This window comes from Panthera tigris, chromosome C1 (assembly GCF_018350195.1).
Source record: "Panthera tigris isolate Pti1 chromosome C1, P.tigris_Pti1_mat1.1, whole genome shotgun sequence".
In the NCBI taxonomy this organism is placed as follows: domain Eukaryota; kingdom Metazoa; phylum Chordata; class Mammalia; order Carnivora; family Felidae; genus Panthera; species Panthera tigris.
The window spans coordinates 148,277,570-148,289,765 of NC_056667.1; the positions used below are offsets into that span (position 1 = coordinate 148,277,570).

Below are 12,196 nucleotides of genomic sequence, written 5' to 3' on the forward strand. Positions count from 1 at the left end.
GAAAGTACAGAAATCAAAACAGTGTGGTACTGGCATAAAGACAGACATGTATTAATAGAATAGAGAAAAGAACCCAGAAGTAAACCCTTGTAGATATAGTCCAATGATTTTCCACAAGGGTGCCAAGACCGTTCAATGGGAAAAGGACAATCTTTTCAACATTAATGTTGGGAAAACTGGATATCCACGTGCAGAAGAATGCAACTAGACTCTTCTTTATACCATTTACGAAAATCAACTGAAAGTGAATCAAAGACCAAACACAAGAGCTAAAATTATAAAACTCTTAGAAGAAAACATAGGGGAAATGTTTCATGACACTGAATGTGGCAATGATTTCTTGGATATGACACCAAAAACACCGGCAACAAAATAAGAATGGATAGACTCTTAAATATGGAGAACAATGGAGGGTTACTGGAGGGGTTGTGGAAGGGGCAATGGGCTAAATGGGTAAAGGGCATTAAGGAATCTAGTCCTGAAATCGTTGTTGCACTATATGCTAACTAACTTGGATGTAAATTAAAAAAATAAATTAAAACAATGGATATATTGGATTTAATCAGAATTAAAAACTTTGTGCATCAAAGGACATCAACAGAGTGAAAAGGCACCCCATGGAGTAGGAGAAAGTATTTGCAAAGTATGTATCTGATAAGGGAGTAATATCCAGAATATATAAAGAACTGCTACAACTCAACAACAAAGAATAAACACTCCAATTAAAAAAAGGTAAAGGACTTGAATAGACATTTCTCCAAGGAAGATATACAGATGCCAATAAGCACATGAAAAGACACTCAACATCACTAATCATTAGGGAAGTGCAAGTTGAAACCACAATGAGATACCATTTCATACCCATCAGGATGGCTATTATACAAAAACAAAATAACAGATGGATGGCTAAGACCTGGAGGAATTGGAACCCCCTGTGCACTGCTTGTGGGAGTGTAAAATGGTGCTGCTGATATGGAAACCAGTATGTCTGTTCCTCAAAAAATTAAGAATAGAATTATCGTATCATCCAGAAATTCCACTTCTGGGTATATGACCCAAAAGAATTGAAAGCAGGGACTCTAAAGATATTTGTACATTCATGTTTACAGCAGCATTATTCACAATAGCTAAAAGGTGGAAGTATCTCATGTCTATTATATGAATGGGTGAACAAAATGTGACATATACATATTATGGAATATTATTCAGCCTCAAAAAGGAAGGAAATTCTGACACATGTTAAAATTCTGACACATCGATTAACCTGGAGGACATTGGACTAAGTGAAATAAGCCAGGCACAATAAGATGACTGCTATGTGATTCCACTTACAAGTTAACTTTAGTCAACCTCATAGACAGAAAGTAGAATGATGGTTCCCCAAAGCTGGGGGCAAGGGGAAATGGGGAGTGGTTATTTAACGGACACAGAATTTCAGTTTGGAAAGATGCAAAAATTTAGGGAGATGGATGGTGGTGATGATTGTGCACTATTAAAACTGTACTTAATGCTGTTGAACTATACACTTAAAAATTGGTTATAATGATAAATTTTATGTTTTATCACAATAAAAAATTAACTGCAAATGTATTTAGAGGGTGTGGGGGTTGCAGGAAAATAGCAGAGCTGTAAAATTGCTTGGAAATAATGCAGATTTAAATCTAGCAGAAAATGAGATATTGTAGGATTTCTTACTATTGGTAAAATTCACAAAATTGAATGTAATTTGGATTATTATTATTATTTATTTTTTTAATGTTTATTTATTTTTGGAGAGAGAGAGAGAGACAGAGTGAGAGCAGGGGAGGGGCAGAAAGAGAGGGAAACACAGAATCTGAAGCAGGCTCCAGGCTCTGAGGTGTCAGCACAGGGCCTGATTCAGGGCTTGAACCCACAAACTGCGAGATCATGACCTGAGCCGAAGTTGGACGCTTAACCAACTGAGCCACCCAGGCGCCCCTGGATTATTTTGTACTAAATATTCCATGGCTGATTGATTTAAAATTTAGATACACATGCATTTAGACAATTATCCATGGTAACTCTGGAACTCAAGATTTATAGTCATGCCCTATCTGGAAGTAAAGTGTCCAGGCCTGGAAATATTTTGTAACAGGAAGAAAATAACATTCTGTTATTCAGAAATAAGGGTCTATTTTTCTTTCCCTCTCTATTCCACAAAGTGTTAAAAAGTCCAATACCAGGAGCAGTTGCCCGATAACAAAAGAAATAAGTAATTTGTAGCAGGTGGTTCTAATTGTGCCCATCGAATCTGTGGCTCAATTGTGCAGAAGAGTGGAAAATCAATTAGCAACTACAAGGTTGGGCACTGGTGAGTGACAGGAGTGTCTTAACTCAAACAGGAAATCAGTAATGGAAGAAAATGATTATCCAGGCTGCTAGTGGACACTTCTGGATTTGAGGAGACTTTCCATCTGCTGCCCAACCTTCTCAGACAAAAGATGCTGTTGAAAAATTTTGTGGTGCATTGTCACTCAAAGAGTAGGGTATAGTGTGAGGCTTTGTTTCTTACCTGATGGAATGTGAATGAATAACAGTTAAGAGCATGGGCCCCTTCCTTTCCTCAACTTGCATTTCCTTTGTTGGAGTCACTGCTTTGGATATAGACATGTTTGCAGGGCCGTGTACATGTGTGGTAACTGTCTAGGAGAGATGCCTCACTGGGGCTAATGGTAGCAATGCAGGATCTTGACTGTTCATTGAGTAGCATTCTGGCACAAAGTCACCTGAGTGGGCCTACAAGGTTGTGGATAGAATGAAAACAAACTTATTTATCCTATAGTTCTGTTGTGGAGTTAGACCATACAGTAGTCAATTAATATTGACTACTGAATATAGTTTATCAAAGAAACAAATTATTTATAACATCTTCTTGTATCCAGTTTTGGGGGAAATGAAACCAAGTAGATTTTTTTTCCAGACACTTTATTTGTATGAGATCTCCAGGATTCTTAGAAAATGAAGTATCTGGGGGCCCCTGGCTGGCTCAGTTGGTTGAGCATCCCACTCTTGATTTTGGCTCAGGTCATGATCTTAGGGTTATGGGATGGAGCCCTGCCTTGGGCTCTGTGCACTGAGTATGGAGCCTGCTTAAGATTCAAGATTCTCTCTCTCTCCCTCTGCCCCTCTCCCCTGCTTTCACGCGCTCTCTCTCTCTCTCAAAAAAAAAAAGGGAAGGGAAGGGAAGGGAAGGGAAGGGAAGGGAAGGGAAGGGAAGGGAAGGTAAGGAAAGGAAAGGAAAGGAAAGGAAAGGAAAGGAAAGGAAAGGAAAGGAAAGGAAAGGAAAGGAAAGGAAAGGAAAGGAAAGGAAGCATTTGAACGTTAACAGATTTCTGCCCTACTTGGGTCACTATGGCATTACAGGTTATCTGTAATGTCACTTTGAATTTATCCATTTAGTGTGTTCTTCCATCTTCTTCACTATGTTTCTATATTCTACCTCTTTAGCTGCTGGCCTGCAAGTGGCACCAGGACAATAATAACATGCCTTTTATTTCTTTTGTACAGCATGCCAGTGTTTAATATGGTGCCTCTCACAATATAGATATTTAATAAATAATTTTCTAATAAATGCTTGACTATTGCTTTTTTTGCATTGTCTAGATAGTATTTGAAAAGTAATTAGCACAGTGCCAGGTATGTGACAGGTATTCAATGAATATTACACAAAAAAAAAAGGAAGAAAGAATAAGACATAAGAAACAGGTGAAACAATTAGACAATTTTCTTTAGTGAAAAACATAATTATGTTATAATTAACAAAAGAGCATAGATAGCTTCACTGATCAGGCTCCTGAATAAAGTCCAGTGTTGGCTCACTTACTGGAGGACCTCTACCCCAAGGTGCTTTTGAAATCTTTTGGGTGGGTGAGCAAGTTGAGGATAAAGGCTTCTTTCTGCCTGCCAGCTATTCTGGGGAGGAGGAAGGTAGAACTAAAAACAACACTGGGATACATCAAGGGTGGTACTACTGCTGAAGGAAGGGACTCCTGAGCACAGAATGTTTTGCCAGGCAATTTATTTTGAAACTGCTGTCAATCCAGTCATTGTGTGTGTGTGTGTGTGTGTGTGTGTGTGTGCGCGCGCGCATGCACGTGTGTGTGTGTGTGTGGGTGTGGGTGTGTGTGTCGGCATGTGCATGCACACGCATTCTGTGCATGGTTTGGAGGAAAGACTGGGAAAGAAAATAAGAGGAAACAGGAAATACCGGTGGCTTTGCATGTTGACTTCCTCTGTGGGGAGAGCAGAGAAAGCACGTAATTCCTCCTACAGGTTAGACCTATGGGTAAGAGTCTCTAGGTAAGACTATAGTATCAATTGTCTTGTTTCTGGTCTTCGGTGTATATTTTTAAAGGCAATAGCCTCAGTAAAAAAGCAAATGACTAGCTCTGCAGGTATAGTTTTCCAAGCAACCACAGAAGGGTTCTACCTTGTTTCTGTCTTCAGTTTGGAGGAGTCATTTTCCCAGCCCTCATTGTTCTCCTGGCATTGATAGTGACACTGAGGTCACTTCTGCTGTTGGTACTTTTATTCCCTATTACAAATCTATAGCATATTGCAAATTCTGTGGAGTGTCAAAAGGGCAGTTTCTCTGTTACTATGGAGAAGACACCTGTGAACAGAGAAGTCTATATCTAAACAAATATAGAGCTAAGAAGCAATGGGGAAGCATTTGAAAATACTCCACAGTTTAGCTATACTTACTTTTGTTCTTCAAAATAACCTCACATAACTCACACACATTACATTAAAAACATAGTTTTTAAATAACATATTTCTTTTCCATTATATGCATTTAGATAAAATCTGACTGAATATATATTCAAAACTAAATAATTAATACATCTTTATGGAAAGTAAAAGTCATCTTAAATTTTACTCGGTTACTCAAAAATTGATTTAGGAATAACATTGTGTGATTTAAATTCATCTCAATCAATAGTTTAAATAATTTAATATTCTACTGTACAGTTTAGATTTTGACAAGTTACTGATTATGGCTAGATTTTATCATCCCAGGAGCCCTCCTGTCAAAAAAGTACAGTCATGTCTCTGATAGAAAATTTCTATCTTACCTGTTTGTAATGGTTACAAGTGCAGGAGGACAGTAATAACCACTGGAGGCATGGTCAAAGCTTCGAAGGACAGTGTCAATTTTGTAACAGAATCTACCATGTCTCTCCCATCCCTTCAAAAAGGAAATAGAAAATTAAATACATAAATGATTTAAACAGCAAAATAGTGTTTTTGTGTATTCTTATTTACTACTTGTACATAACTTCCTTCTCTGACCCACTCAAAACTCAAAACTTGAGTTTTTGTCTTGAAATCTTTGTATTCTACCTGGTAATGCCATTAGCTACAGACACTTCTATATTTATTTAATTATTAAAACCTGAAAGTTTTAATTAACTGGAAATCTTAAAATCTAAAATGAAATAAAGGAGCACTCACTCAAGATCTCTTTCTCTCTCTCTGTTCAGACTTACAGAGTTTCATACAAATGCTTCCTACAGGATAGTAGAAACCAAGACTATTGGGTTTGAAGGCAGAAGGCATGGGTTTGAATACTGGCTCTACTAGTGTGCAACTTTATATAATCTCTACATGTCTTAATTTTCTCCTTTGTAAAATGAAGATAATAATAGTGTCCATGGAGTTGTTCTGAGAATCAAAGGGAGACAATGCAGGCAGAGGCCTTAAATAGAGCCAGGAACTCAATATGAGCAAAGAGGACATATGTATCTAGATAATAGTGTATACATCTTTTCAACTTTGTTTCATATTGCTTATTTCATGTTATCCCACTGAGATTCACTGAGGTTAGAGACCTAGAAGAAGTCACAAGCTAGTGGACAAGCTGGTCTGGAACCCAATTCTGGTGTAATCCGGGATGGTCTTGGGTAGATCATAATGTTTCCAAATAGAGACTGGCTAAATAAATGTATACAATATATAAATGTATATTATATAAATATATATATTACATATACATTTATATATTATATATACACACATAAACATATATGTATGTATTTATATATGTATATATATACATATATATGCATACACATAAATATATACATATATGTATATTTATGTATATATAATATATTTATATGTATATATACAATATGTTGTATATATATTTTAAATATAAATAATACAAACATATATAAATATATACATATATATACAAACAAATATATATATTTGTAAAAATTATTCCTAAACCAACTGGCTAGCCTTTGAGACAGAAAGAAAGCAAGCTTTGGCACTTAGACAAAAATGATAAATGTGTAGTTCCATACCTCCGCCCTGAGAGCATTGAAGGGTATCTCTGTTCTTTAAAATCATACAGTACAGGAGACATGTATTCATTAGTCTTCTATATTTTCACTGACTTATATTAGTCTCTTTTCTTTCAATATTATAAAATCACATCACTTATATCTATCTATTTTTATGTATTTGCCAGTTTTAAAATACACTTTATTCTGTGTCTGTGTCATGCCAATACTTGCCAGATTTTGATCAGATATAAAATGACTTCTGCTATATTTCTTAGAAAAGGTCTCTGTCTTGCAGTAAATTAAAGAAAACCTTATTTTAGAACTCAGTTATTTTTTTCAAAACATATTATTAAATGAGGTGTGGATCACAGGAGTTCCACATCCAGCCAGCCACAATGTGCTCTGAACTCACTCCCTGATCTTCTTCCCCATAACCTCATCTGTGTGAGTAATTGACAGCTCCAGCCAGAACCCCCGGATCACTCCAGATGGGGTGGGAGGTTAGACTGCTTTTGTATTTGGAAGGACAGGCGGAGGAAGGCTGACAATTTGACCTTTCTAACAAAGTATTCCTTCTTCATTAGTAGTTTTCAGATCACAGGCTGCTTAGTAAAACCAAAAATCTGAGAACTGAACAGACTCTAGGAAAGGGGGTGGGGGATGTGGCATAGTAATAACCAGAAAAACAAAGGCTCCTTACTACAAGCCTTTGTCCACACAATGAAAGTGGGAAGAATAATTGATTGTATCTGTGAATATCTTTTGTACATGAGGTGCCATTTCATTTTAAATGAAATGATGATGATGACAGTACTGAAACAATTGCTCATATTATACAATCCCCAAAAAATGACTCAGAGCAGGGGGTGGTTTTTTTTTTTTTTTTTTGCTTTGAAATTATCAAGAAAATTTTCTCCCTTGTGTAGTGCTTTTTACTCCTGTGACTTATTCATTCCATAACTGAAGGCTACAGCCATCACTCATTTTGCCCATTCCCCACCCCCTCTGCTAGACAACCATCAGTTTGTTCTCTGTGTTTATAGGTCTGATTCTGCTTTTTGTTTATTAATTTACTCTTTTAGATTCTACATATAAGTGAAATCATATGGTATTTGTCTTTCTCAGGCTTATTTCACTTAGCATCATACCCTCTAGGTCCATTCATGTTATTGTAAATGGCACGATCTCATCCTTTTTTATGGTTGTGTAGTGTGTGTGTGTGTGTGTGTGTGTGTGTGTGTGTGTACAACACATCTTCCTTATCCATTCATCTATTGATAGACACTTAGGTTGCTTCCATATCTTGGCTATTGTAAATAATGTTGCAATAAACATAGAAACATATCCTTTCAAATTAGCATTTTTGCTTTCTTTGGGTAAATATCCAGTATTGGAATTACTGGATCATGTGGTGTTCCTATTTTTAATTTTTGAGGAACCCCCATACTGTCTTCCACAGTGGCTGTACCAATTTACATTCCCACTAAGAGTGCATGGGTTCATGAGGGCTCCTTATTTTTCCCACATCCTCACGAACACTGGTTATTTCTTGTGTTATTGATATTAGCCATTCTGACAGGTGAAGGTGATACCTCATTGTGGTTTTGATATGCACTTCCCTGATGATGAGTGATGCTACACATCTTTTCATGTATCTGTTGGCCATCTGTATGTCTTTTTTGGAAAAAATGTCTATTCAGATCCTCTGCCCATTTTTAATCAGATTATTTGGAGGCCTTTTTGTTTGTTTGTTTGTTTGTTTGTTTTTGTGTGTGTTTTTTTGGTGTTTACTTGTATACATTCTTTATATATCTTGGATATTAACTCCTTATTGGATTTACCATTTCCAAATATCTTTTCCCACTCAGTAGGTTGCTTTTTTGTTTTTTTGATTTTTTTTTCACTGTGGAAAAGATTTTTATTTTGATGTAGTCTTAATAGTTTATTTCTAATTTTGTTTCCCTTGCCTTAACAGACATATCTAGAAAAATGTTTCGACTGCTGATGTCAGAGAAATTACTGCTTTTGTTCTCTTCTACTATTTTTATGATTTCAGGTCTCATATGTAGCTCATTAATCCATTTTAAATTTATTTTTGTGCATGGTGTGAGAAATATTTTATAAGTTGATTTTACACATACAGACTGTTTAGAGAAGTGCAGTGAAGCAGTGGGCTAAAGGAAAGGAAACTTTTGAAACCACATTCACAGATTGATTCATAAAGAACTTAATGAGAGTTTCACCATAAAGTTAGAGAATGGGATCTGAACTCCAGTTTTACTCTGAACCTTAAATACTAGTAATGCTGGCCAGAAAAGGGAAGCTGTGTACAAAAGTTTGAATAGAAGATCAGTTCTGTTTTTGCTGTGTAAGGAGTTAATTTCCTTTTCAACACAAATACAACAGGTTGAGTTGCTTTGAAAACCACAATAAGACAAATATTTTTTTTCAATATTTCTGATCAGCTATAGATCAGTGATCAGCTCTAACTTCAGGAACTGTAATCATTAGATAAAATGTTTGGTAGTATGTCAGCTATGGCATAGGTATTGTTGACCTAAAGTAGGAAGAGTAATTCATATGTTTACACTGATTACTGAATAAAATGCAGTTTCTTGGAAATATGGGTCATTGCCTCATCGAAACATAAATACCTGGATTAGAAGAGAAAATATTTAAGAATTGCATAAAAATCCAGGTTTGGGAAATTTTTGAGATGCATACAAATATCCAATATTTAAATTTAATTGTTTAGTGTGTGTGTGAGAGAGAGAGAGAGAGAGAGAGAGGCAGGGAATGAATGTGTTGAGAACTTTACTCAAGGATACTGAATATATTTGAAGAAATTTAAAACATAACCTTCTACCTTTTAATTTTAAACCTGAAGTGTTATGTATTTTTTATTACTTTAAGTACTGAGAATAATTATGTTAAGTACCAAAAATAATTTATTAGTTAAAATATTAAAGTATTTTTATTATCTCTTTCCCAACTAATAAATATATTGCAAACATGCACTTCTCACCATTATTGTATTCTATTCAAATATTTAAGTTTAAGATGAGTGAAAAGGAAGTCAGGAGTCTGAGTGAAGAAGTTCACTCTCCATCAAAGGAATGCATTTTTTTTTCACTCTGACAGTCCTCACTGGGAGACTATGAAAACCACCTGTGAGATGGGGCATCACATGACAGTCATTGTTTGTACAGATGGGATAACAGGACCTTTATATTTTTTATTTCAAAAGAAAAGTAGTTTAGGTTGAAGAGGATGGCAAGACAACAATCTTTGCAGGGCTGTAAACCCTTCATATGCTCCCAGCTGATAACTGCTTGGTTTGTTAAAAGTAGCCCACAGTCAAAAAAAAAAGGGAGGGAAGGAAAGAAAGAAAAGTGATAGGGAGGGAGGGGAAAGAAAGGGAGGAGGGAGCAAAAGTAGGTATGAGAGGGAGACATTGTTTAAATTGCTGTTGCATAAATTATTCTAGTTATGCTTTCAATATACCTAAATGTAATGTTAACAGCACTTACCTTTTGACAGCCTGATTCAGTGTCAGAAAGGACATGACCTGCTTTCTTACAAACGTAAAAAAGTGTTTCTTCACAATTTTTAACTTTCCAGTGCCCCTCCTAAGGGGAAACATGTTACAAGATGGATGAATTAACTTCATTATTGATGCTGATAGGCAACATCAGTTATTTTCTTTTTTTTAAATATAATTTATTGTCAAATTTGTTTCCATACAACACCCAGTGCTCATCCCAACAGGTGCTCTGCTCAATGCCCATCACCCACTTTCCCCTCTCCCCCACCCCCCATCAACCCTCAGTTTGTTCTCAATATTTAGGAGTCTCTTATGGTTTGCCTCCCTCCCTCTCTGTAACTTTTTTCTTCCCCCTTCCACCCCCCCATGGTCTTCTGTTAAGTTTCTCAGGATCCACATAAGAGTGAAAACATATGGTATCTGTCTTTCTCTGCCTGACTTATTTCATTTAGCATAATATCCTCCAGTTCCATCCATGTTGCTGTAAATGGTCAGATTTCATTCTTTCTCATTGCCAAGTACTATTCCATTGTATATATAAACCACATCTTCTTTATCCATTCATCAGTTGATGGACGTTTAGGCTCTTTCCATAATTTGGCTATTGTTGAAAGTGCTGCTATAAACATTGGGGTACATGTGCCCCTATGCATCAGCACTTCTGTATCCCTTGGGTAAATTCCTAGCAGTGCTATTGCTGGGTCATAGGGTAGATCTATTTTTAATTTTTTGAGGAACCTCCACACTGTTTTCCAGAGCGGCTGCACCAGTTTGCACTCCTACCAACAGTGCAAGAGGGTTCCCGTTTCTCCACATCCTTGCCAGCATCTATAGTCTCCTGATTTGTTCATTTTAGTCACTCTGACTGGCATGAGGTGGTATCTCAGTGTGGTTTTGATTTGTATTTCCCTGACAAGGAGTAATGTTGAGCATCTTTTCATGTGTCTGTTGGACATCTGGATGTCTTCTTTAGAGAAGTGTCTATTCATGTCTTCTACCCATTTCTTCACTGGATTGTTTCAGTTATTTAAATAAAAAATATGATTAATAATAAGTGTTTCAGTATGGGGTAATGAGTCAGGACCTTGTGTTGTCATTAGAAGAGTTGATACTCTCTCTACATGAGAGTGGGAGGCCCTGCTCTCTCCAGCATGTGAGCAATTACAAGATGCGAAATCCCAGAGTGGTGGATAGGAGGGGAGGGGCCATTAATGTTCCTTGATAGTGTGCCAGGCTTAATATTGTGTGATTTTCATGTATAATTTCAACATTTCTGTGAGGTAGGCATTATCATTCCTATTTTAAAGGTAAGGTTTAATACTTTGCGCAAAGTTTTATAGTCAGTAAAACTGGAAACTAGGATTTAATACCAGGCTCAGCCTAGATTTACATTAAGCTGCTCTCAATTTTTCTTTTAAAAAGATGGGTTAGAGCAGGGATTCTCAATCTTTACTGTGCACCAGAATTATTTGAAAGGATTACTAAAGTGCAGATGATGGGGCCTCATGATCAGTGTGTCTCATTTCACAGGTCAGGTAGGACACAAGAATTTGCATTTCTAACAAGGTTTCAATTGATTGATGCTGCTGGTCTGGGGACCACACTTTGGAAACTATCCTCGTGACCAAGTGAGACTGCTGCTTCCTTTCTTCAACCACTTCTAAATATTAAGTGGAATGTTTGCTACTTACATATATAAACCTAATGCTGGGGAAATGCCTGGAAGCTACCATGAATCACCCTAGATAACATTATCATAGATGAACTTTGTGCTCAAGCCATAATGTCCTTCTTTATCACTAAGTTTCCAAAGCCCCACCCCATTTCTTCTTTATATGACAGGTGGATACTTTCACGTCTTCTAGTTCTGCAGATAGCTGCTCTAACAACCTACATTAATAATGAAATACAATAACTGCTAACAGATTAAAATTTTATCCTCCCAAAGGATTTGTTAACACAAATCAGACCTTTAGGCTAAAACCACACAATTCAAATTTTAGGTGGTATCTCAGGCATGCAGGTTTTTAGGGGAATATACATACTGGGTAGGAGGCTGACACCTTCATCTTATAGAGCAGCCCTATAGCCCACCATCATGGAGTCTTCTAGCAAGCCATCCAGTTAAAGGATACTGTTAGGCCTACTGTATTTGCTTAATAACAATTGGATGGATGGATGAATGGAGAAAGTTTCCTAGGCTCTCACATTCAAATTAGGCATCAACCATGCTTAGGTAACTTGTTAATTACAATAATCATACTCATGTTGAGTTCTACTTCATGGGAATGAATGTTACTTTTTATGCATTTACTATTTAAGGAGCCACTAAGCTGCC

The 12,196-nt window shown here is 36.5% G+C and overlaps 1 protein-coding gene across 1 annotated transcript in view; it reads right to left on the reverse strand.

Annotated features, from left to right (window-relative positions):
- Positions 1–12,196, reverse strand: part of PLA2R1 (phospholipase A2 receptor 1) — a 120,789-nt gene that overhangs the window by 62,187 nt on the left and 46,406 nt on the right. The window contains exons 9-10 of the mRNA XM_042994545.1: positions 9,845–9,943; positions 5,097–5,209 (exon numbers count right to left, since the gene is read on the reverse strand). Of these exons, the coding sequence (XP_042850479.1) occupies positions 5,097–5,209; positions 9,845–9,943 (212 nt within the window). The remainder of the gene's footprint in view (positions 1–5,096; positions 5,210–9,844; positions 9,944–12,196) is intronic.